Below are 26,969 nucleotides of genomic sequence, written 5' to 3' on the forward strand. Positions count from 1 at the left end.
TTTGAATACTGTATAGGACGGATAGTATGCGAATTGGACGCAGCATATGTTTCTGTCTATGTTCAGTCGTACACACCGGGACGAATATCGGCGCACGTTATTCGGCAGCGTTTTTCAACGCGTTTTTTGTGTTCACACCCAAGCGATTTTCGCCGACGATGAGCCGTGAACATGCAAATTCATTCCCTGACATTAGATGGCGCCCATTTGCTCTGCAATACCACTCCATAACATTCTCTATTATCAAGCTTTTTGTAGTCGCTTGTTATATAGTTCTTTATGTTCTTTTTGTAGTCGTTTGTTATATAGTTCTTTATGTTCCGACACCAACGAGACCAGCAGCTCTACATTCATCTTGCCTTGCATCTTCCTCGTCTTATTTCTTCCCGGCAGTGTAGACGCTACTTGGCGTATATCTTCTTCGCCGTTGCGTATGTGTGCTCGGCAAGACCCTTTTGTGTTTGAGCGGCCCCAAGTTGTGTTTTACCGTAACTTCAGAAGCTCCAGACACGTGAGCAAAAGCGCCAATCTCATTGGTCGGATAGTTTTTGACGCGGCGCGTCAAACAAAAAAAACGAACCCGAGGCGTTTTTAAAAAAATGACGCTTTTACGCGTGCCGTTTTTCGTGTCGGTGTGCACACTCACATTGGCGCCCTTTGTTAAGTCACGAGGCGTTAAACGTCGGCGAATTTTGCGCGAACAAGCCTTCAATCTGAACACCTAGATGAGTAGTTTTTCATAATTTGGGACATAACGTCTATGCAACATAATTGAAAGTGCCCAATATTGTCTGTGTCATTTTTACTAACTCTATAGTCATATGCCATGTGACATTTACTAAGTAGAGAATAAGTCAACAAGTCCATCCTATCTTTCCAAACCAATGATGCACTGCTACCGATGTAGATACACCAGACGCTGAGACATGTACACTGTTGAACAAACTGATCTGATTTAATTACTTGCAAATTGACAGCATTGATTGATGGTGGATTGGTTGAACAGCCAATCCTAAATATCAGATTTGAAAAACAAGCCTTAGTGGGATATTTACCATCTGAATTGTCACCTAAAACCGTAGCAAATGCATTGTAACACCCTGGCCACCGCTCACAATGGCTTGGCATAATGGCAGTGAGTTTCGCACAGGCAAACAACATTCACATTTTCTTAAGGAATGATACAAATCTACTGAGTGTATTACATATAATTTTGCCTCAAGTCAAACCCAGTAGCTCAATGGCTGACTGTCGTGGGCGAATCCGTGCGAGTCAGGTTTTCTCCCTATGACTCACACACTCTGTCTGCGCAGAGCATCAGAGGAGGGTGGGGGAGACAGCGGGATGCTGGAATGAAAGCAGGGATTGGACAAAAGAGTTTTAGGAGTCAGCCAATAGCCTCTGGACTGTTCGTCGCCCATGGTTACGGCCATGTGATTGGTCCAGGTGTTGCAGAGCGAGAGGGTAGCACTGAGTCCCTCATGATATTGAGAAGGGCTCGGTCATGGTTGGACCGCTCCCTTTCCGTCCTCCCTCTCTTCCTCATCTTCCTCCTCAATCATTTTGTATGAATGCAAAGAGCCGGAAATGAACACTTGACTGAATGCAATGAAGTAAAACCCCCACAAATGAATGTCCCTGGTGTTTTTTCCCCTCCTAAACTACATTTCCAGGTTTTCACTGACTGTGACATAAGCTTCAATCTGAAAGAGGTTGAGCATGGAGAATAATAATAAAAAAAAAGGGTCTCACAGTTGTCCATAAACAGCAAATTAATTCAAAGTAGAACATTTAAGGCAGGGTTTCTCAACTCTGGCCCTGTTGTTTAGGGTTGGAGCTGAACTCTGCAGGACAGTGGACCCTTGAGGGACGGTTGAGAAACCCTGGTTTTAGGGAAACATTTCTATCACTTAATTCCCCTGGGAATTGAACCCAACATTCTCTACCAATTGTTGAGCGAGTATGGAACAAACATAATTACTGTATAACTATTGTTATATATACAGTTACTATGTTTGTTCCATACTCAACAATATAGTTAAAGTCGGCATGAAATGGAAATTTTGATTCTTTTCTTTCCCATACAAGTTCAGCTTCTCAAACCTTAAAACATGTGAGACTTCATTTTGTTAATTTGGGAATTTTTTTGATCACTCGATTGTTGAAATTTGCTAATAGTTGCAATTTTCACGTTAACGTTTTTAATTATTATTGAATTATTCTTTGTGAAATCATTCAGAATGAACTGAAGCATTCCACAAAAATATAAATATCGTCAAATTCGATTTTATTGCGACTTTAAATTTGATTATATTTATTATATTTAATAACCAAGTGGTAATGACTATTTTGGGGGAATTTAGTGAATTACAAACTGTTTATTAAAGCTACATCATTTGATTAGATCATGTTCTCTTTTTATTTGGAACTTAGACAAAATATAGTTATTAATAAATTACTGACAAAACAGGTTGACTTTATATACAATATCACTTTAGTTAAAGGTAGGATAGGCAATGTTTTTCATAAACACTTTTGGTTATACTGTTTTAAACAGTCTTCACATCCCGATATAAATCAATAATAGAAGTGCTCTAAATATTAAAACATGTATACATATATCTTCTTTGGAAGTCTCAGGACCAAAAAAAAAAAATCTTCGTCCAATCATTGCAATCGGTTTCGGTCCGAAAGCAATGATAGGATGTCACCTGCCTGTCAACATGTATTTGCATACCTCCTACACAATAATTCACACCATGTCGTAATTACCGTAATTAAGAGATGGCAACCCGTGACGTATGAGTCGGAGCTGTTCACGTCCTCGGAATTATGTGTTAATGGCAAAGCTATGGGTGGGTGGGATCTCATGCTTTCAAAACTTGTTATTGCTAGCCTCTCCCAAGTTGCCTTTAAAGTCTACCTTTAAATAGTCTACCTTTAAAGACTAAACAGCAAAATTAATATCATACACAAATTCAAAGGTGTTCAAATAGCTTATAGACCACATGTTGATGCGGAAAGTCGAGACATTGCTCTCAATGCCCAATGCCATGAACAACTAAAACCTGCTTACCGTGGTGCCAAACAACACTCCTTAATAAGTTAATCCTCATCATATTAGACATGTCCTACTCTGCATTTTCGCATCACTCCATATTTCTTTGTCTCTCTTTCAAAAGATGTAAATAATGTATGCCATCCTTTGCAATACATAACCTAAACGGTGTAGTAATGGCTGACACATTTCTAACTTTGCATGGTATATACCGTCATTCAGCTCTATTTATCTACCATGCTGGTTCTATACCAGAATCAACACTGTTATAAATAAATCGACAAATTTGATGTAGGAATATTTTCTCTTCCATATTGAAAGTTCACGCAATTTTTTAAATCTCAGCACCAATTTTTTTAAATCACCAGAAATCCCCTCATTCAGTTAAGTTTGCAATTTTACTCGTTCTGAAATCTTTTGTCGACATATTAAGTAGAGTTTCTCTTCCACCCCATGTGCAATCATAGGCCAGCCTGGGTCTTCTCGTGCAATTGTGCTGTGTTTTAATGCATTTTTAACATGGCCCAGGGCTGCTGTGGGAATGCCAGGAGTGGGACAGGAATGCACAACTCACAGATTCCACAGAAATCATATAAAAGGCCAGTTCAAGTCTGCTGAAGAAAAGAGAGATAGTTGTGTGTCAGGAATGGGAGGTGGAGGGGGGGTCATTTCTGTGACAATCCTGGCTCTGAGCAGCAGAGAATGGGCCTTGTGTCTGGGCTGGTACTGGGGTACCAGGCGCTGCTGCTCTGCGGACAAAAGCCACAATGTAACTGTGGCGGGGAGTGTGAGGGGCTGGAATGAGAAGCTTCTGGAACGCTGCAGAGGAGGAGAACAGTTTAGTGCATTAATACAGGGATGGGTCTGTGAGACGCACACTGTGAGACCTGCTCGTAGCGCAGGAGGAGGTGTGTGGGGGGGCTTGTGTTAATGACAGAGGTCTTTCTGCTGCTCACAGTGCTTTATTTGTTTACAATTGCCCCTATAGTCTTGCTGAGATAGACCGAGTGAAGGAGGGAAGGGAAGGGCAGAGGAGCGAGGGTCATTATGTGCTCATGGCATTGCTTGCGTGAGCAGATGCATTTGGCATGTGCAGAGCTGCGCGGCAGACATACGTCCAGCTCCTGGTGGGGCTGAGGGACACTTGGCACTTTAAACACCGATCTCAGCCAGAGTCGCTAGTTTTACCACAGCTTCAAGTTGAGTCGGCTCCAGCTGGGTGCATTATGGGAATGTTGTGGAACACCATATCTCAGAGCGAGAAGACGAGCTCTGTCTCTGGGAACGAAGAAAGACAGCGCTGCTTTCTCAGCTGTCCGAGGGCTTGGAGGGTTAAACCCCTGGAGCTTGGAAGGAGGCATGGAGAACCAGAGGAGAACGGCAACCCCATTTCACAGCATCGTCGAACCTTCATCCCACGGTTTCCTGCCAGACAAAGAGAGCTGCTCTTCGTCGCTGTATCTAATCTGCCGAATTATCATGGTTCAAGGTATTTGGAACCAATTGTCTGAAGTTGTGTCGACTTCCACAGAATATGATCCATTTTGCATCTAGATGTGGTGATAGAAGAGGGAGTTTAAGCAGATAACCATGGTTCTTGTGGTTGTGCCTCCCTGGATATTGGTCACTTTTCCATTGTTTGGTAACATTCAGACCGCCCATTGTGTCCACTTTTTATGTCTCTGCCATCTCTGATTGCATGTTTTCTCTCTGTTTCCCTCAGTTCAGCTCCTGAAGTCTACAGACCTCGGACGCCACAGCCTCCTCTACATAAAAGAAATGGGACATGGCTGGTTTGGCAAGGTAAGACCTTTTATAACCCAAGCCATACCATCAGGTGGCCTTTAGAAATCATTTTAAACATAGTACAGTGCAATGTGGTCGTGATCTCATTATGAGCTACCGTTAAACAAACAGTTTGAGATAAATAGCACGCAAGTGTAGACTCTTTGTAAATCTGTGCTGCCAGTTTCACAGGTGTGAGCCATTTCCTCAGTGTGAATGTGTGGTTTGGGCTGGCTTTCAGGTGTTGCTGGGGGAGGTGAATGCTGGACTCAGCACCACACAGGTGGTGGTTAAGGAGCTGAAGGCCAGTGCCAGTGTACAGGAGCAGATGCAGTTCCTGGAAGAGGTCCAACCTTACCGGTACTTACCGTTCTTCTCATCTGTCTTACCTCATCTTATGTTATCTCATGCTATATGCTAAAATTGCTATATCTATGACATTTTTGTCATTACATCTCTCTTGGAGGCACAAGATGAAACAACATTAACGATAGCTCTTACTTGAAATGTATAACTAAACAGTTTCTTGTGTGAGCAGTGTTTTGATGTTGGAATGTGTGGATCTTACAGGGTGCTCCAGCATCCAGCCCTCCTGCAGTGTCTGTCCCAGTGTTCAGAAGTCACGCCCTACCTGCTGGTTATGGAGCACTGTCCCCTGGTAAGCCACCCAATACCAGGCACTTCCCTCACTGTACTCAGAACACACTCTGAGTTGGTCTCCCTACCCTTCAGAATCTATACCAGCGGTCAGCAGCCTTGTGAGATGATGTGGCACATTATATCAATTATAATATGATTTATTGAAGTAGCATCCCCTTTATTTACTAAGTATTACGAAAACAAGAAACTGCAAAAAAGCAACTGCACAGGTATTGTGAGTGTGAGTGGCACTGTACTGTGCAGTTGACCCTTTGGTAAGCCACACCTTCAAAATGTTACTGACCAATCTTAGCTTAGCAACTCTTGCCATATATGAGAAAAGAACAAAAGTCTGATTATAAGTCTATGGAGAGTCTGTGTGTTTGGATTTAAATTTCACATTTTGGATTTTTGAATTTTTAAATGCATAATAATGCAAGAGAAATAAAGTAAAACTTTTCACTTATAACAGTAAAACAAGGAACCCAGGGAGTAGAGAGGATGCATGCATTATTTTATGTACCATTTACTAAATATTTATGTAAATAATGATAAGTTAACGCTGTGTATTAAACCCTCATTCCCAAATGAACATGCAGCATCTGTAATCTTTATAACTTTCCTAAAATGTAATTTATGTTTTGATCCATACTATGTAGTTATACTATAGGTAATAGTAAATAAAGAGTTCATTGTACCATAACATTAGGAACACCATCAAATTAGTTTTTTTTCTTTTTACTTGACTATATTGGTTGTTTGCCTTGTTACCAATTTCACAGTCTTAGCAGTTTTAATAATTTTTATGGCATCATTCAACAATTTAAGAAAAACAGCATTGCTTTGTTTCATTCCAACACAGAAAAGAATAATAATCTTTCCGTTTTTACAACTTAATGCGCATTTTACTGAAAAACATGCAATGATGTTTCTGTAAAGCTGGTCTGAGCATCCAAGGGGGACGGAGCTTAGTATAGGGATTATTAAACAGCTTAATGCTCCCTCTCCTGGTCATATTAAAAATTGTGCATTTGCAGTGTTACAAACTGAGACAGTAATGGTACCAGAATTACAGTTAAAGGTAGTAAGATAACACACTGTAGCTGTACGATATGCATGATAACACACATTAGGATTCATGTGTTGTTCATACGAATAATGTTTACTTTATACAGGGTGATGTTAAAGGATACCTACGAAGCTGTCGGGCCACAGACTCAGTGACCCCTGACCCTTTGATCCTTCAGCGGATGGCATGCGAGATTGCTTCTGGTCTTCTGTACCTTCACAAACACAATTACATTCACAGGTCAGGATCCACTAGCCTTTGGCCTTTTCCCCGCATATTAATTATTTGAGTTACTTTTCACCCCGCCGCTCACTGGACGTCCAGCTCTGGTGTCTCCTGGCAACAATATCCTGGTGCTGCCTGAGTACATGTCACAGACTCCAGCATCAGTGATTTTGTTGCTGGGGGAAAACCCCTCACTCAACAAACACCATCAATTATTTGTAAGTTACCCATGAAGAAAATGTGAGATGACCCTGCAGACTTCCTTTGTTACTCTGTCATGAAAGTTTGCTAATGACAAGAACTATAAATGATGCAAACATTGCTCCACTCTGTCCTGTTCGCAGTGACTTGGCCCTTAGGAACTGCCTGTTGACCTCAGAGCTGGCAGTGAAAATTGGAGACTATGGCCTTAGCCACAGTAAGTACAAGGTGAGTCTGTGAAGGCTATAAGGATTGCAGTCATGCTGATCCTATTATTTTGACAATGTCTCAGCATTTCCTCATTTTCAATATCAATGCATCCTTTCCCCCTGTTAGGATGACTATTATGTAACAGCAGATCAAATATGGGTTCCTCTACGCTGGATTGCCCCAGAACTTATTGATGAAGTCCACGGCAATCTCTTAGTCGTGGACCAAACCAAGGATAGCAATGTCTGGTGAGAAATGATTCAGAGAAAAACACTACGACAGAGATTCTCAATCTTGAGGTCACAGGGGATTACATGATATGTTCACTAAAATGTAACCTGGATGCAAAGGTGAACTCAGCATAACAATCAGGATGCCGCAAATGGCGAATGCAGAACTACCACTTATTTGTATGCTTATTTTGTGGTAATATTTCGCTTACATAAGCATGCTTTTAATTGTAATACTGGACTGTATTACACATAAGCTCAGCGCCTCTCATAAAGGTAAAATTCCTCACATAATTCGCAGCCTGTGATATCCTGAAGTACATTTCTTAATTCTGTGCGGGTTCTCTAGAAGTTTGGAATAAAAAAAGGTGTAGTTGACCAATAAAGGTAGAAAACCTCTACCCTGTGACATACTGACATATGTGTGATCCAAAATTTAAGAAATATTATTTACTTTAAACTAATTTCCTTACTGTCTAACAGACTCTTTTTTGACCCTGCAGGTCACTAGGTGTGACAATATGGGAGTTGTTTGAACTGGGGAACCAGCCTTACAGGCACTATTCTGATAGGCAGGTTTTAACATATGCTGTAAAGGAACAACAGCTCAAACTGCCAAAGCCCCTGCTGAAAGTGCCTCTGTGTGAACGCTGGTGAGTCGTCTCACAAGTCACAAGTCCTTGTTATGAACTGCCCATCCCCTTACGTCTACCAACCATGACTCCCCTCACCCCCATCACCACATTCAAACCAATCAATGTTCCCCTCCAGAGACACACCCACAAAATCATTTCTTTTAAATACATCTAAAGCAATGCATATTTTCCAACCACAGGCGCTTCCGCCAGTCATTGCCATTTTTCTCTGGCAAGACCAACAAATCAATACTGCTCAAATCCACTATGGTCAATCATACATTTATCCAGTCCTGGAAGCACACAGTCATCCATTTTACTCTCACACACTCCAATCATTGTCCATTTAATCAATAGCAGTCATGCATACAACTATACCACTCCATCCCTATGGGATACTAAACAATGAATGACCATACTTTAAGACTGCAAGGCTACTATCACGCTAAACTGTCCATATTTCAAATCATCACTTAATGTTTTTCTGGCTATTGTCCATACTGTACTAGCATCCATTTTTAAGTATCCATAAAACAATAAGATAATAGAGAATCAAAACTGTGCTACTCATAAATCATTAGGTGCCAAGAAAAGAAGCAAAATGTTGATGTCTGTGTTTTTAAGGTTTTTTAATTTAAATATAAAATTAAATATAGTTTGTGTAGGCAATTTGGTCTAACCAATCTATTCTAATCTTTTACAATCAATCAATTATTTTTCTGATAGATATTAGTTCAGGGTTTAAAATATTTGCTTTTCTGTCACGTGTGTGAGCAGGTATGAGGTAATGCAGTTCTGTTGGCTGCAGCCTGAGCAGAGACCTGTCGTGGAGGAAGTCCATCTACTGCTAAGTTATCTGTGTGCTAAGGGTGCCACTGAGGCTGAGGAGGACTTTGAGCTGCGCTGGAACTCTCTCAGGCCAAGTCTGGGCTCTAACAGCTCTCACAGGACACCTGTACCTGAAGTAGCTTCTTCTACTTCCTCTTCATTTCCTCTACTTGAACACTTCTCTATGGCAGACAGCTTCCAGTCTGAGAATGGTGACGACATATTGACAGTAACTGAGACCAGCCATGGGCTCAACTTTGAGTATAAATGGGAGCAGGCACAAGCTGAGCAGCCCTACTGCTCCTCTTCAGCTAGTGGACCATTGGGAAAGAATAATCCCCATTACCAGGATGTTTATTACCCTCATAGCAACTCCACAGGTAGCTGTAAGGGCGAGAGCCTCCCTCTCGGGGTCTCTCCATCCTACTATGAGTCAGACCATCCAGGGGTGGTTCCAGTGCTGAGTGCCCACAGCCCCTCAGTAAGTAGCGAGTACTACATCCGCATTGAGGAACCAGTTGAGTGCAACATCAACTTAGAAGACACCAATCTTGATTACAGCCCAAGAGTTGAAGCCAGCAACAGCAGCTTGTCTTCAACGGATAGGAGGAGCCCCATTGGGTCTCTGCCAAACACCTACTGGTCAGCAGCTAAAGAATCCATCAGTAATGATTATGATTCAGATAGTAGCCTAAACATGGAGCCACTCCAAAGAAGAGTTCCAAACTCGGTAGAGACTGACCAGTCAGAAACCCATTTTTCTTCTAATGACAGGAACAATTTACAGTGTGAACAGTCACCTCAAGCAGGGCCAGATGTTCATTTGATAAGAGAGTATGGTTCAGACTCTAATCAGCAGAGAGGGTCGGGAAGTCTCTGCCATAGACTTGAGGCAGTACAGGAAAGCCCACTTGGCATTTCAGTCTCTCTCAGTAGTCCCAGCTTGGCATATTGTGATCCATACCTTGAATCTAACCAGAGAACTGCAGAAAGTATGGCCAATGAGGCCTATTATGACATGATGGGCCCCGTTCAAAAGAATGTTCCCAGACCCCACTACATGAGTATTGATATTGATGCCGGTGATGGCCTTCTTTTGGGCATGGGGAGTGCCAATCCAGAAGAAGATGATGATGATCTGTTTTCTCAGAACATGTTGACTAACTGGAACTCCAACCACTCAGCAAACAACAACCGTTTAAGCGATCGTACGCAAGCTGTGGGCTTTCGAGATGCATATCTTGATTTACGTCATCCAACACCCTCTTCTCATGTCGGGAATTTTAAATCAAGAGAATTGGAAACAAGCAACAGTTGTACATATAATTACATAGATTCTCTCAAAGTCCACTCATATATGGAAGCCACAGATAGTACACCCACCACAAGCAACCCTCACACTGACTCAGAGGGTGGTGAGTACCTACATTTATGCCCTGAAGGTACTCAGGATGTTGAATCATCTTCCAAATGTCATTCTGTCACAGAAAGTCAGCATATTTATACACGGCAGAAGAACATTGCTCATAAACATATCAAAAACAATACATCAGAATTACATCTAGGAGGTTACAGCAGAATGAATCCATCAACTCTTCCAACGGATATTGTAGTGACTAAAGACAAAATGTTACTCGAGACAAGGATATCCCCTGCACAAAAAATTAAACTTGGGACAGATGGTTCTGCTGGAGTGTGTGTAAAAATGGTGTCATGCCCTAAGGATCTGTCTAAGAGTGTCTCAGAGTGTAACCTTTTGACAGACAGCAGGATGGTGCCCAACAACTCCAGTATCAGTCTGGTGGAAATTAATGACTGCAGTTATGACTGCACTGATATCCCCTCTGGAGTTCTTACAGATTATCCCTTGGACTATGCAGAGGTGGGCAATATTGAATTGACTCATAGAGCGTTACAGAGGGAGACTGGGTCCAGACACTGTGAGGACACAATAAATCTTGCCTCTAGCAGCAGTCCATGTGAGGCCTTCAGTCCTGATAGTTATCACACACCCATTCAGCCGAAATCCCTAGATAGTGGCTATGACACAGAGAACAATGAATCTCCAGAGTTTATCTTGAAAGACCTTGAAGGGAATCCAGCCCTTAGCACCAGTGTAGAATCAGATGAGTGTGACATGGTGCTCCAGATGGACCTAGATGATGATGTCGATGTAATGCTCCTGCATCCGCCCAGCAGTCATCTACCACTGATCAGCCTTGGTGAGAGGAATCAGTACAGAGACTCTGCTTATTTTTCTGACTATGACATGGAGAATGACAAGAGCCCCAGTGTAGGGGGAAGCAACTTTTTCAATCGCCAAGACGAGGAGGATGTCTTTAGACTCAAAGCAGAAAAGACAGTTGGGAAAGAAGGACATTGCATGGAGAGTGAGAGGGGAAATAACATCTCTGTGCCAAAGGACAACAATTCAGCCCTTCATGCTAAACAATTGTGTCTTAAGACAAATCCAAATCTGTGTTCATCACCTACATTGGTTCCAATGATTTCCATGCTTTCTCCATTTCCTCCAGAGATGGGGGGATGCTTGACCAAGGAGTCAACTCCAGATGAGGGTATTGGGCTGGAATCTGATCATTCTGGAGAGGAACCAAACTCTGAATGCTATTCTTCCACAGTGTCGGAAGGTTCCTCCTCGACACAGGAGGCCTCGGGTGTGGAGGAGCCATCTAACGGAGACACCAGAGATTTTTCCTCAGCAGAGTCACTAGGTGCAGACTGTGTCATAGTAGATTTCAGTGGGGAGATAATCCAAGCAGAAGACCAAGAGGCCTGTAACAAAGTGGACAATACAGAACTTCCAAGGGAAGGACACAATGAGGAAAAGGAAGATGAGGATTCAGTGGAAGAAGGTGGCATAGGTCAAGCTTTTTCAAGATCAAAGCGTGATGATTCCTTGGAGAACATTCTTCCAGCCTTGCCAGAAGACCTTGATGTCCCAGCTCCACTGGGAAATGGAGAGGAGGCAGATGAGGAGGATTCTGAGGATAGTGATGAGTCTGATGAAGAACTTCGTAGCTACAACATTCAGGAGCAGAGTGATGAGAGTGATGACGAGTTCCCCGTGGTGCCTGTCATTGTGAGCGACCGCAGCAGTGCACGGCATCTACGCAGCCTCCTCAAAATGCCCTCCATACTTACACAGTCCTTCTGCGATGAACTGGAGAGCAAGAAAAAAGCGGTGTCATTCTTTGATGACGTCACTGTGTTTCTGTTTGACCAGGTTCGTAGAATTATCTCTTGTAGTTTTGAGGTAGAGCATTAAGTATCATGTTACTTTTTTTTTTTTTTTTGAAAAATAGACTGATTTGTGCAATGCTAATCTGACTCAAAGTTTGTGTCTTGCTGTGTATTGTGCAGGAGAGCCCCACGGGTGAGCTTGGAGACTACAGTTTTCCTGTGGATGCAGAACCTAATGGCCAGGCTTCAGAGGTGGAGCTACCACAACCCCATGATAGGGTCACTGCCCCTGAGGATTCACTAGGAAGGAATTTCCCAGAAGAAAGTGGGTGTTCAATAACAATTCTTCTACATTGATAAGATTTTTGCATTGGTATTACCTCTCATTCAGTAAAATTTCACAAGCCTCTCACCCTAAAAAGGTGGTGAATGTGAGTGGCAAGATGATTTTCCATTGATGCCAAGCCCTTCAACATCAGAACCTGGCTCTGAAGAAATCACCACTCCACCCAACTCTCCCATCAAGTCTCCAGATGAAAAACCAGTACCACCGTTTTCCCGATTTAGTGTCTCTCGTTTCTCCATTACGCATGTGTCTGACTCTGACACGGACTCCATGGGAGGTCAGTTTAGCTCTGCACTTCTTCACATAAACACATTCTTGATATAATTTAGGCATTTAAGGGCTGTGCTAGGTACATTTGAGTTTTGAATTTTGAGTTTTTGCTTTATTCATGGTTGACACTGGAAGTTAACTAGCTCTCTCCTTTCGTCACACAGGTAACAGTGAGAATGGAGCCCAGGAGTAAAGGGGTCATTAACACACTTAATTGAAGAGGTGTTTAGAACCTGTATGGTTTGATTTGGTCTGATCAGACTGTGGGTTCTCATGTATCGCTATCTTTTTGTTGTTTTAAACGTTCTGGGTGAAAGGGTCCTGTCAACCTGATATGCTGTTTGGACACAGTGCCTCATATTGTAGTGGATTAGCCAGCCCCTTCCAAGTGTTCCTAGACAGACGATGGTTGAGTGACAGTCTGTTGAGGATAACAGTTATAAGAACAGGAAAAGAGATCTGTATAACAGAACATATTTATTATCTATGTATTAAAACATGATGTATGAAGATTATAACTTTTTTGCACAATTCAGTATCAGTATCAAGCTGAAAGCATAACTTTTTTCCCCCCACACAACTTGTAGGAAACAATACAGATACAAGGCTGCTCTCGTTTGCTTGTCACGCCCCATATTGTCAATAAGTGATTTAGAGTATGAAATATCTGTCATAGTGCTTTACATGTTTCGGGTTGACCCAATGAGCCGCATAAAATAGGGTGCAGGATGAGACCACCGAAAAATGATATATACTGAGCCCCCTACCATAAGCTGCTCAAAAGTGATATTTTCTATATTTTAACTAAACTTTAGCTCAGGGGTGTTAAGGGTAAGGAACAAAAGTATTAACTATCATGCTTAAAAGTCTTTATACTGTCATGCTGTTTTGCCTTTTTTTTTTTTTTTTTAAATGCTTTCAACTTTCATACAAAAACTACCTGCACTTTAATTATTTGAACCAAGACATCTTTTATACATCTCTTTCCTTATAATCAAGTACATCTAAATCAAGAGCTTATTTATGTCTTATTAAAGTGCAGTTAAATTATTAAAAGGCTAGTTCTTCTCTGGTTAGATCTTTAGTTCCCTAGACTTCAATATCCAGAATATTTTACAGACTACAGTAACACATTACAGTATTTGTTTGCTCTAAGAATGAGTATTGCTGGTGAGCAGGTGATAAACCAGCGATTTTCTTCAACTAGAGGTAGCTTGCATATATAGGACAGCTTGCATATGGGTTATTCCTGTTATCCAGCCATTTGCAAACAATTTAAAAATATGTTTGCTTTTATAATCGGTTTTCAGACTTTCAGAAATATCAAGGCACTTAAACCCTTTAAAACAAATCTCATGTGCTACATTCTGAGTTCAGTCTGATTTAAATCTTTCAAAAAGATCTGTCGAAAACTTTGGCATATCACAGTCGATCACAAGACCCATCATTTGCATCAAACTTGTCATAATGCCTCATGACTTGCAATTTTTGAATGCTTAAATGAGTGCAAGATTTCACAGTTCTGGTAATAATTGTCAGACGATGTAAATTTCAGTCCTTCACATAAAACTATTGTATGACTTCCGAGGAATTAAATAGGCTACATTTATGGGGCTTTTACCATTTTTTAAGCTGTAGCTCAGACATTAAATTGTGAGAAAAATTAAAACGAAAAATTAGCGATTAATGTAATGAGTGAATGACATTTTTTTTTTTTTACGTTTTCAATTTTAAAGGGTTAGTTCGCCCAAAAACGACACTCAAAAAAATTGAGTCATTAATTACTCACCCTCATATCGTTCCAAACCCGTAAGACCTCCGTTCATCATCGGAACACATATTTTTGATGAAATCCGAGAGCTTTCTAACCCTCCACAGACTGCAACATAATTGCCACTTTCAAGGCCCAGAAAGGTAGTAAAGACACCTTAAAAGTTATGAAGCGCCGAGAATACTTTTTGTGCGCAATAAAAACAAAAATATTTACTTTACTCAACATTTCCTTCTCTTCTATGTCAGTCTCTGACAGTGTCTTACGGGTTGGGAACGACATGAGTGAACTAACCCTTTAACTAGTTTTGAGTTTAATCTTTCATCCAGTATGACATGAATGAAAATGCACGGCATAAGAGGAATGACCCCGATGGCGATTCGTTTATTGGTGCTCGTCAGGATCAGAACTTTAGAAAGTCAGTCACAGCAATCAGTCTTGGGCATGAATGCCATTTGCTTCAAATTCAAGACAAGAGCTACAGGAACTGATTTCAGGATTGAGCGAAAAACCAGTGGGTTATCGAAGTCACAGTTGTACACTTCACCTGTGTTACTTTAAGACACTTAACCAAGTCAAAGGAAGAGTGACCATCTCGTCTGTGAACAAAATCTGTTACAAACAATAATGGCAGCTCCTGCAGATCTGATCCTCCGTCTGTGATGAAGCCTCATCTCAGAAGTGTTCTTTTTGTTAAATCCAGTAACAGATAGATGTTCAAAATTATACTACAAAACAATTCAGATGGTCCAGACGGCATGTGGACCTCATGTGTTTCTACAAGGTTCTCTCAATATATTTTGTCCCTATATGATCTGGTGTGTTACACCGAGAAAAGTAATGATATCTGTTTAAATGTAACGTACAGCTGTACCTGTCATGCTCTGCCTTGATTCACTGGAGCCCATACACATTTGTGCCAATGCTGTAAGTCACAATCACTGCACTGTACCCTCGCTTTCTCGCTGTTTGCCTTTTAAGAGTTTTATACTGTGCTGAACCTAGCGGCAGTAGGTACTTTGTCTCATCCAGAGCATCAGTGCTTCATTTGGGTGTTTATGGTTGCCAAAGAGAGGTTAAATGAAAGTGAACTGAGTGTTGAATGTAGCGTTGAGGGGAGAAGTCTGTTGTTACTGCCTCATAGCTGTCAAACCGTATGTCCTCACGACTCATGCCTACTGTACTATTCTAAAAATAAACCAAACTATAGTTTCTACTTGTGCCTGTGAGTTATTAAAGATTCTTCATACATATGCATAAGCTCAATGCAAATACAGTGGGCTCCAAAAGTCTGAACGCACTTTAATTGAATATATAAATTATTCATGTAAAATGAAAATTATTATGCTTTAACGACAGCATCGGTTGAACTCCACAAGTGATGGTCATGTTTTCCAGAGCATGATTTGAGATAAACCAAGCTTGCCAAAGAAAAGAAATTATAGATCTCCGTCATTATAATCTGAAAGTATGGTAGAGATCAGTTTACATTTGCTTTTTTATTTCAGAAAAGACAAGAATGTGCACATACATAAGCAGTTCTCCATAAATAGGAATAAACAGAAAAGCCAAAACAAAAACAAAACATTATAAAATGGGTTTTTAAAGCCGATCAGACAAAATCTCTCCATCGAAGAATCTCACAACGTTCCCACCTTCCTCAAACAATCCAGAGTAGACGCCCTATTATAACACATGCAATTCATATCAGTATCTAATCTAACTGATTTCATATTTTTCCTGTAACAAATCAAAGGTTGTATATACACAATGGCTTTTGTGACTGGTCTAGTTCTTTTTAGTCCCTCATCAGAAACGAACCAAAAGATATATTTACAGAACCTGCAATTTTATATTTTCACTATTATGCAGCAAGTCTATATTTTGATATTTAATAAGCAGTATTGCTCAGTATGTGAAAAAGCAAAAGCAACAGGTGAAGACAAATAAACCCCCTTAAACCTATTAACAGTCATTGAAATTTCTAAGAAACAAAAAAAGAAAAAAGTACAAAAATCAAATAGAACAACAAAATATCACGTAAACGCAAATCCCTTTTACTTACACCAGTGGAGTTACAGATATTCAGAACCGCATTAAGCAACAAAACAGCAGGAAAAGGCACAGTTCCTGTGTCGGTGCTGCTTGCGTTGAGAAATTGCACTATATATTGCATCTAATACACTGTACAGATCTCTGCATAGACAGAGAATTCACAGAGGCATCACTAAAACATTAGCAAAGCATGGTGGTCTGTTTAATATTAATATCAAGAAGAGGCTTCATCAGCTTTCTGAAATGAGTGTTAGAGGCATGTGCCACAAAAACGTTTAGAACTGACAGAAAAAGAAAGGCTTCCCTATAGAACTGCATTTATAGAAATAATATCTACCAATTGCTCACTTTTTTTTTTCTTACATTTTCACATTCATTCAAGTAAAAGATCTCATATTTAAACAGTCAGGCATCAAAAAAAAGAAAAAGAAAAAAAAAGCACATTCAGTTTGTTAACATGAAGAGAGAACCCTTTAGAAAAGCTTTTGAAATACGTGAATTGGTGGTTACAAATACCGATAATTATGTACTGTAGCTACAGAGTACAGATCATTACTCTAATCCTTTCAGGACGCAACAAGCTCTCTCCTCCATGCCCTGTGGGTAAATGCATGTGCTCTGCCTCCACATGCTGTTGCAATGACACAGACAGAACAGAAGAGGGCGGTATAGCGCACAGGCCACAGCGCGGCCCCTCTAGTAGTAGAGAGGAGCGGATCGGTCGTCCATGATGCTTGGCCTGAAGTAGACCTCCAGGGAACGGTCACTAGATAGAGAGGGGGTGGAGAACAAACACGGTCAGTACGCCCGCGACACGGCCCGTGCCAGTGACCCACTGAACTCTACGACATCAAAACATCTTAAAAGTCTACTGCACTTTGATTTGGGAAACAGAAGAAAAAGTACTGCTGAAAGGCATACGGTGATTCATTTGACATATACGTATGAACAGGCATCTGAAGGGTGTTTGGAGCAGGCATGCAAATGGAACAAGACTAGTTACTTCTGATAGAGGCATGCAAGAGTTAGATTCAGGGTTACCTCCAGCGCCAACACCATTTCCTGGCAACCTATGACCTCTCTGGCTGGTACGAACTACAGCTCACACACAAAAAAAAAAAGAAAAAAAAGCCAAGGACCAACCAGAGAGGCAGGTGGCGGCATGAGACGAAACAGTTGTGAAGCCCTACTGTCCCGTTTAAGCCGAACAGCGAATGGGAGTCGAAAAACAAACCAAAAAAACAAACAAAAGAATACAAGAAAGGGCATGATTGGTTTGGCTTAGCAGCGATGGAGGCAGGTGACTTACGGAGGTCCTGCAACACTCAGAACCGGGACAATTCAGGACCAAAACTGGAAGGTAAAGAGAGTCCAGGGGTTTGTACCTGAGATCTCAGCTCAGACCGAGGCTATGCATGGCTACATTTCCACCGCATTCACATGACTGTTAGTGTTGCGTACGATGGCCGTACTGTAGGTTACTGAGCGTTTAGACTGGTCATGGATGACGTCACAATCTTATGTTCGAAGATGAGTACATAACGCACCTCTAGAAATGACATGGGTTCAAAATATAGTGCAAAATGAAAGCAGTTTGCATAGGAGGTCCGATTAGTAAAGAGATGTGTATGGAAAAACAAAACAAAGAACTCTTGAAGAGCACATTTCAAATATCAAATCCCTTCGGTTCTTGAAATAAAAGGCATGCTTGGAAAACTGACACGCATCTCAAATAGATCAGATCTTAGAAGATAAGGTAGAAGTAAAAAAAAGGCGAGCAGGCAAGCACAGCCACAGAAATACACGGACAGGTCACATATTCATACAGACACAACATCATGATGCACAAACACAAACATTACGCTAGATTAGAACTGTGTGCTCTTCAGGTTCGTGAAATGTTTCGGTCTCAAAGGACGGCAACATAACCTCATCTGGATTTTATTTGTGGACGACCTTGTCTTGTCGGCATGTGGGTGCAAAGCCAATAATTTGAATATTAATTTCAGGGTGCAAGATTAATGTCCCGAAATTGTTCATGCCATATGGATTTTTTATATTTATGTATTTTTTCAAATAATATATGAATAAATAACACCATAAAACTTTAAATAAATATCACAATGAAGTTCTTTTCTGCTTAGTTTTTTTTTTTTTTTGTTCAATGCAGAAAATTGTAAATTCAAGATGACAAATTAAAAATCATCAAAAGCTCATTCAAACAAATGTTTATTAATATATATATATATTTATTTCTTCTTTTCGTAAAAAGTCACCATACATTCAAGGTCAATTGTTCACTATTTTCCTCCTCAGCATGCATATTGTGATTGTTACACTGATTTCTTGTGCATTTTACCTAGTTTGTATATTTTCCAAGAAAAAAAGAAAGAAAGAAAAGAAACAAAAGAACATCAACACAGCGAGGACTACACCACAGCTCCAGAGGATCTGTCAGTCAGCATCCTAAAACTGCACGGAAACATACTACAATGGGAATGTTTTAAAGACATGGGCTGTTGGCACTTCAATATGGGCTCAGAATAGGCTCAAATGAATATATTCAACAAAAATATGATACATAAATGTGTAACCCAATTGATATTCATAAAATAAAAGTTCACAAAGGATGCATCAGCATTGTCCAATGTACTGAACTCTCATTTGATTGGCGGAAGTATTCATTATAATACCATTCTGATCCCATACTTTAAGGTGTCTGAGGCAGGATAATGGGGTATTTTTTGGGGGGTAAAGGTTTCTGCTCAGAGCACTTTTCTTTCATGCATGTAGGGTGAGCGGATGGGTGCCGGTCCGGGCGATCGGCACAGTCCCACCCGAGTATTTTGAAGCTCATGCGACCTTCACTCTAGTTTCGTAGGTCCACTCTCATTTGGCACTTGTTTAATGAGGGAAAATTTCGATTTTCATTCGAATCATTCCAATTTCGTCAGTGAATCAGAGGAAAATCTAAGCTGCTGTTTGTTGCGGCACAAAGCGACACAGCCTCTGGACCAGAGGAGCACCAGGTAATACATGAGGGATTCACAAAACGCAAATGCTCTTCAAAAACACACACAGAGAGAGTACACTCTGCACAACTAAACCACAAAGAAGAAGAAGAAAAAAAAAAAAAGAAACATTCCTCATTATGCATGAGGCTCCCATCACATCTGCTTAGAAAAAAACACTCAGCAAGAGCTTCGCAATGAGGAGAGCTGCTCCAAAAGACTCAATTGGCTTTTGGCACTTTTTACATGAGGATGTCATTTTAGAAAACAACCACATAGCAAAACTTGTGCACATGCATGAAAGACGGGAAGTGGTAAGCAGTCTCTTTGGAGTCCACAGCGATGTCATAGCGGCGTCACTACAGGCGAATCAGAGTCCGTAAAGCAGCGAGACGAGCAGTTGGACTGCGTTCCGGTCGTTCTTCTCAGAGTTCCCCCCCGACCCACCACACGCGACCACCACTATCGCCCCGGCAAGACGCAGGGAGGAAGAGAGGACAGAAAGGAGGGATGAGACTGGCCCCTTCCATTGGAGGAGGAGTGTGTGGAGGCAGAGCTTAAGAGGGGGAGGGGCTAAGGGAAGTAGGGGCGTGGCCCCTGTGCTATCCGGATCTGTGTCTGATAGTCTGTCTGTGTTCACACTGTCGAAATCAATTTGCCATCGGAACTGTGGAACAAAGAGAGAAGGAAGCTTGCCAGGTCGGACACATTCAGAGAGAAATGAAGAAAAGACAAGACAGCCACAAATGGGCGGGAGTGAAGTCTGTAGGGGGCTTATTCCTCAACCTTAACAACATGTCTAACATCAAACTAAACAGCCAACTTCAGTTATGAAATGTGCCATGGGACATTTGACAAAGAGATTAAGTTTCATCTCAAAGATATCTTTCTGAATAAAAAATGATTCGGCTTAAATACAATTTACAACAACAATCTTTTGACTTGGTAGTCAAATCGTGTTTACAGTGAGTAATGCACTTACATGTTACATTTATGAGGCAGGGCATTGCGCTGGAAAACCTTTACAAAAGGAAGGCTACAAAACTTAGTTATTCACTCTTATATAAGGCTATTGTAACTTGTTTCTACTGTAAGTGCATTATTGTACAGTTTTGGTTTGCTTTTATAAACTGCGTGATGCTATGAAACTATTTTCTGCAGTCAATAGAGTCAATAGAAGTGAACGGAGTCTGTTTTTAATTGTCAACTCAACTAGAGGCTCCTAGAAACCATGACTTCAGGGCACACAGACTGTGAGCAGCTCTGATCCTGACCTTAATGGATCACACACACAGTGAGGTTACAATGAGGTCAACAACGATGCATTTCACAATCCAACAGCTCGTTCACTCCACTCACGAAAACAGACAGACACACAACCTTCTCTTGTCAAACCATTTACAATTCTCAGATAATACAGGGTTGGTCTCCCAACAAATTTCAGCACTACATTGCACATTTAGCATAAGCAAGCAAGAGCTAAGAAAGGGAAAAATTACAGATATTAACTACTATTCACTAACAGAGGTATAATTAGCAGTACAGTTTTGGCATTTTGGGATCAATTCATAAGACTCTTTATTAAGTGTTGTCATTTCTGTCCATTAAGAGCCGATCTTACCTTGGGGCAAACTGACTGTCATAATCCTCTAGCGCTGGCTGGAATTCGTAAAAACAACATTTCAGTGCGGCTTAGAAGCTTATTTCCAGCTTAGAAGGAAAATATCCAAGCGTGCATCAACACAGTGTATTAAAGGGACAGTTCACACAAACATACTAATCCTGTCATCTCGTATCGCTCCAAACGGAAGGATACATTCAATTTTCACAATGTTTCAATTGTATTTCCTACAATGAAAGCAGATTGTGACCAGGGATTGTCAAGCTCAAAAATAGACAAATAGCACCATAAAAGTCTTCTGAAGACATACAATAATTTTGTGTTTTGTTATTCACTGAACACCTTCCGCTTTGGTGTTGGTCTCAAAAGTAATTTAACAAACCCAAACCAAGCTTATTGGAGAAACGTACCCGTCCCGACATTTCTACAAAATTATATTATGTCGCTTTTTGCACGTTTCACGCAACTTTAAAAGTGAAATGTCCAGTGTGTGGCACAAAAAAGTGTGTACGGCGAGTGGTCGCTAAAACGTTAATCGCATTTGAAAATAACATGCCACCTACACTAAACTTAAAGGGTTAGTTCACACAAAAATGAAAATTCTGTCAGTAATTACTCACCCTCATGTTGTTCCAACCCCGTAAGACTTTCGTTCATCTTCGGAACACAAATTAATACATTTTTTGATTAAATCTGAGAGCTGGATCACTCCTCCATACTAGTCCATAGGCTTCTTAAGGGATCGAAACTGACCGGCCCAAAAGTTATGAAAGACATTGTTAAAATAGTCCAAGTGACTACAGTGGCTCAATCTTAAGTTTATCAAGCGACGCGAATACTTTTTGTGCGCAAAAAAACAAACAAAAATAACGACTTTATTCAACTAATCATTTCCTTTTCTGTTCGGCCGTGATATTTCACGTAGTGAAACTACGCAAAGCTTCTAGGTTGTACGTCACGCATCACACACATGACCAGCGTCGGCCAATAGTGAGCCTACGTGTGACGTGCAACCTAGAAGCTTTGCGTAGTTTCACTACGTGAAATATCACGGCCCACAGAGAAGGAAATGATTAGTTGAAAAAAGTCGATATTTTTGTTTGTTTTTTTGCGCACAAAAGTATTCGCGTAGAAATACTACGAAACTACGCGTCGCTTGATAAACTTAAGATTGAGCCACTGTAGTCACTCGGACTATTTTAACGATGTCTTTCATAACTTTTGGGCCGGTCAGTTTCGATCCCTTAAGAAGCCTATGGAGGAGTGATCCAGCTCTCAGATTTAATCAAAAATATCTTAATTTGTGTTCCGAAGATGAACGAACGTCTTACGGGGTTGGAACAACATGAGGGTGAGTAATTACTGACAGAATTTTCCTTTTTGGGTGAACTAACCCTTTAACCGATAGTGTTAACAAAAGCAAATGTGAGATAAATAGTGTTCTTTGGTCATGAAACGTGTTGGACTCGCGCTTCGCATCCAAAATGCAATGCTGAGCTACAGAGCAAGTTTACTACATCCAAAAAGCCAAACATCAAAATGTAGTTTAGTTTACGCACTGGGGTAAAAGTGTTTTGAGGTCATATCATTGTGCTGTGCAAGGAACGGCCCCAAAATAAGTGTTATTAAATGATAATCTGCCCCTGTAATCAAAATTTGTGTGACAAGAAATAAAAGTTGTTGGTGTTTTACAGCAACTAGCGATCATTTCAGCTGTAAACTGCAGTGAATTGTATGTACAGGTACGTTTTTGGAAAAAATCTAGATAAGCTCACTGGCAAAACGTGCCTCTATGTTGAAGAATTCAGTCAAACTTGTCGAACCAGATGTGATGTGTCAAATCTGAACATGCAGAAACGTGATTGAGATTTGACAGAGATGTGCACAAATCATATGATTTACTTCCATCGCATTTTTTTCCCCTAATCAAAATGCTTTCGGTGTACCAAAAAGTGAAGCTCTTTAAAACAGCTTTTGTGTTCCGCAGAAGAGAGAAAGTCTTGTGTGTTTGAAACAACAAGAGCATGAGTAAACGATGACAGGAATTTCATTTTGTGATGAACAATCCTTTTAATACGAAAATCATGCACGTTAAGAGAGACCCACACCATTAGTAAGCTTTACAGAACAGATTAAAGAAGAGCTGACACAAAGATTACACTTTGAGCAGAGTTTAAAGAGAATTACAGAGAAAAAAATTCCAAGAAAGGAGACTTCGGTGAGAGATTCCTGTCTAATGCTAATACGTATCTGTGTGTGTGTGTGTGAGTGTGTGTGTACCTGTGCGAAGCCTGCCATGCTGTAGGGACGTGGTCGAGTCTGTGTTAGGCTCTGTGCCAACAGTCGGGCAGTCAGACCATAGTCAGGCATGGGCAAAGACATGTCCTCTCGCTCCAGCAGGTTTCCTGTGCTGCTGCTCTTCCCATGGTGAAGACTACAGGATGAAGGTCAGTCAATCAGTCATCTTTACACATGCGATTAACATGTGTTTGTGTTTCGTATCTGGATAGTTTTTCACGGGATTGCATTTACACCTTTATTCAAATGCCTCTCCAGTAGCTTATCATCGTAAAATACAAAATCACCAGTTACGCACACTAATGCTCAAAAGTTGGGGATTTGTAAATTTTTTTTTTTTTAATAAGAATATATATATTTATTTGTTATTATTAGCAAGGATGCATTAAACTAACTGAGTTGTTTATAATATAAAAATATACAACAAATGCTGTTAAATAAATTCAAAACAATACTAAATGCATTTATTAAGGTTTCCACAAAAAAAAAAAAAAATTGAAGCAAACATTTTCAAAATTAATAATGTAATGTTTTCTTAAGCAGTAATGATTTCTGATGGATCATGTGACACTGAAGACTTGAGTAATGACGCTGAAAATTCAGATTTGTCTTCACAGGAATAAAATAAATTTGATAATATACACAAATAGAAAACAGTACTTTTAAATTGTAATACTATTTCACAATATTACAGTTTTTACTGATTTAAGATAAAAAAAACAAATGCAGAGCAGAAGAGACTTCTTTCAGAAACATTAAAAATGTAAAAAAAAAAAATTATTACCGACAACAAACTTTTGTGGTGAGAGTTTTCGTAAATCATTTAATTATTTCTGTCATTTAAAATGTGAAAAATAGTTTTTCAGTAATTTAATGTTTCCTTTCTTTATAAACTCCTCAGTAAATACTTTTATTAGTGATTAGAAGTGAAGAAACAGGAAGAAAAGGTTTTAAAGCGACTTAAATGAGCCAAACAAGATTCCAACCATATTCCAGTGAAATCATTTGATTAATAATCAGATATTGTTGATTAAATCAGGCGATTTAATCAAAGCGCAAGATAACAATATCTGTTTCAAATCGCCAGAGAAGAAAAAGAAAAGCCCAAACCTGCATCCCACTGCTCAGTCAGTTAAAGTGACATACAGTGCGAGATTATTTTCGGTGTTACCTCGTATTCCTTTCGTAACTAATAACAAAAAGATTTGCCTTTTCACCTTCAATGTGGTCAAAATCCATCCCAGACGACTTCCAAAGGCGTTTTCAGTGAACAGATCATGACGTGATATCTGTGCTGCATTTACACCTGGCTTTTAATGTGTGGTCAAGCGCTATCTGATCATGATCCGATCACCGAAAACGTACAGTATGTCAATACCAAATGTAAAGAGAGAAACTTACTTGACTTTTAACTTCTCGCCGTCACTCTCAGGCAGCACTCGAGTGTAGGAAAACGGAAACCAGCCACGCCTGAGAGAAAAGAGCTTTTCTTTAGAAACTTTACGTCCATGAAAGCGGATCAAACAAAATGTAAAAAAAAAAGCATTAGTGGGATATCTTTAACATCTCAACTTACTTAGAAAAATATTCTCCTAAACAAAAAAAAAAGAGATTAAACGGAGACTTATTTATCTCAGATTATTCTCCTGAGAAAAAGACTCTAGTAATCAAATGTATCACTAATTATTTGTATATATATAATATTTAAATACATGCAAATATACAAGGAGTGAGAGAATGTAGAGAAACATGTCTAATGCCACTTCGCAGTCGCTTCTGGGCACTTGGAGATATTGTTGAGATCTCTTTTGAAACTCTAGAGAACACGCATGAGATATTTTTTGGCTCTTTTTCTCAGGAGAACAATCTGACATGAACAGTACAAGGGGCCCAGAAACCGTAGGGATGGTCCCAACGTCTTCTGCAGTGCTTCATGGGATGCAAGATTCATTTAAGACTTTTCATGTTTCCAATCAGCTCTGTTGCTAATGTACAGTATATATCATTGAGCGCTTACATCTTGTTTTTCTCATTCTCCCCGTAGTGCCAGCCGTCCCGAGCCTCTGGCACCAGCAGGGTGATGATGTCGCCTTCAGTGAAGCTGAGCAGGGTGGTGTTGTCACCAGCGGCGTGGGAGAAAATGGCCTGTACGCGAGCGCGTCCGTTCTTCTCCAGTCCAGCCGCCATAGAACTTGACCTAGGCAGAGTGCGTGTCTCTCCTACAGAGCGAACCAACTATTAATAATAATTCTTTCCATCATTTCTTTTATGGAGCTTTTCTCAAACTCAAAAGGACTTTATTTGCCCAAAAGGTTGTGTGGAAGGGTTGGTTACTCTTACCCACAGTGGTCTTGTTTTTAGCGGGCTGAGGCCTGCGGACGGGCAGAGTGTTGGAATAGACGTCGCTGACCTGTCTCTGGGGGTGGCTCTGTGGTTGAGACTGATTCGGTGGGGAGGGCGGTCTTCCCTGAGAGACCCCTCCCTCGTTCCAGTAGTCATCTCCATGGACCCCTGTTGTCCCGTTCACCAGAGACATGCCATCAGGACCCATTAGCCGCTGCAAGCATCAAAATCACCAAGTAAGCGATGCCAGACACTAATGGTCGACCGATAGACACTTTAGACATTCTACTAACTTTAAGTAACTTTGCAACTACATGTCAACTAACTGTCATTAGAGTATCAGTAGACTGTCTGCTTAATATCTGCTAACACTATTTTGATGGTCCTCCAACAGACATTCTACTGACTATAAGTAACTTAGCAACTACAAGTCAACTTATTCTACTAACCCGAAACCGAACACCTAAAAGTCTACTGACACTCTACAGTCTACTAATACTCTAATGAGAGTTAGTTGACATGTAGTTGCAAAGTTACTTATAGTTAGTAGAATGTCTAAAGTGGACTTGAAATAAAGTGGAACCAGTCTTTTACTTTTATTTTGACAGCGCTGTGTGTGAATGCCATCACCTGAGCGTCAGAGCGTCTTATTAGTTTACTGTCTCTGTTTAACAGTCTAATACATTATAACAGAGGTCTTCAACCCTGCTCCTGAGTTTAACAACCCTAATCAAACACACCTGAACCAGCTAATCAAGCTCTTCAGGTGTGCTGAAGCAGGTTAGAATTAACCTTTGCAGGAGTAAACTTTACTGGAGCTGTGTCCGAAATCACCCCCCCATACCGTTAAATAGTGCACTGTTAGAGGGGACAGCCATTTGTAGTGGTGTCCGAAACCATAGGGGACATTATCGATTGCACTCATTCAATCCCACAATGCACCGCAAATAACGAGTGTACAACCGGTGTACGCTCAATGGATAGAGAATACCCATAATGCACTGTGAGAGTAGCGCACCGAATGAATTCCCGTGTCTGATCAGAAGATGGCGCCCGCAGCTGAATCATCCAACCATTCATTTCCAATCTGGCTACAGAGTATCAGGTATAAATTAATTTTTACTTGTTTAATTTTTTTAATTAAAGTTTATACATGCTAGTTTTCATGCTAGT

The 26,969-nt window shown here is 40.5% G+C and overlaps 2 protein-coding genes across 10 annotated transcripts in view; one reads left to right on the forward strand and one right to left on the reverse strand.

Moving 5' to 3' along the window:
* aatka (apoptosis-associated tyrosine kinase a) overlaps positions 1–13,207 on the forward strand; it is a 52,891-nt gene extending 39,684 nt beyond the window's left edge. Inside the window, exons 1-13 of one of the 2 annotated variants that reach the window (XM_056272325.1) lie at positions 4,275–4,547; positions 4,782–4,861; positions 5,085–5,203; positions 5,414–5,501; positions 6,658–6,791; positions 7,121–7,205; positions 7,314–7,435; positions 7,921–8,070; positions 8,830–12,124; positions 12,262–12,406; positions 12,504–12,704; positions 12,862–12,894; positions 12,933–13,207. In XM_056272325.1, the coding sequence (XP_056128300.1) occupies positions 4,418–4,547; positions 4,782–4,861; positions 5,085–5,203; positions 5,414–5,501; positions 6,658–6,791; positions 7,121–7,205; positions 7,314–7,435; positions 7,921–8,070; positions 8,830–12,124; positions 12,262–12,406; positions 12,504–12,704; positions 12,862–12,890 (4,578 nt within the window). In that variant the 5' untranslated portion in view covers positions 4,275–4,417 and the 3' untranslated portion in view covers positions 12,891–12,894; positions 12,933–13,207. Of the gene's footprint in view, positions 1–4,274; positions 4,548–4,781; positions 4,862–5,084; positions 5,204–5,413; positions 5,502–6,657; positions 6,792–7,120; positions 7,206–7,313; positions 7,436–7,920; positions 8,071–8,829; positions 12,125–12,261; positions 12,407–12,503; positions 12,705–12,861; positions 12,895–12,932 lie in introns of those variants that run through there. The other variant, XM_056272314.1, reaches the window with a different exon arrangement.
* Positions 13,208–16,884: 3,677 nt separating this feature from the next.
* baiap2a (BAR/IMD domain containing adaptor protein 2a) overlaps positions 16,885–26,969 on the reverse strand; it is a 106,051-nt gene continuing 95,966 nt past the window's right edge. Inside the window, exons 9-15 of one of the 8 annotated variants that reach the window (XM_056272362.1) lie at positions 25,794–26,010; positions 25,471–25,672; positions 24,855–24,923; positions 23,436–23,589; positions 21,156–21,193; positions 17,833–17,876; positions 17,224–17,289 (exon numbers count right to left, since the gene is read on the reverse strand). In XM_056272362.1, coding sequence (XP_056128337.1) covers positions 17,849–17,876; positions 21,156–21,193; positions 23,436–23,589; positions 24,855–24,923; positions 25,471–25,672; positions 25,794–26,010 — 708 coding nt within the window. In that variant the 3' untranslated portion in view covers positions 17,224–17,289; positions 17,833–17,848. Of the gene's footprint in view, positions 17,877–18,751; positions 20,202–21,155; positions 21,194–23,435; positions 23,590–24,854; positions 24,924–25,470; positions 25,673–25,793; positions 26,011–26,969 lie in introns of those variants that run through there. The other 7 variants (XM_056272339.1, XM_056272356.1, XM_056272374.1 and 4 more) reach the window with 7 other exon arrangements.

Source organism: Rhinichthys klamathensis, unplaced genomic scaffold, assembly GCF_029890125.1.
Source record: "Rhinichthys klamathensis goyatoka isolate OS25496 unplaced genomic scaffold, OSU_Roscu_1.1 h1tg000015l_1, whole genome shotgun sequence".
Classification (NCBI taxonomy): domain Eukaryota; kingdom Metazoa; phylum Chordata; class Actinopteri; order Cypriniformes; family Leuciscidae; genus Rhinichthys; species Rhinichthys klamathensis.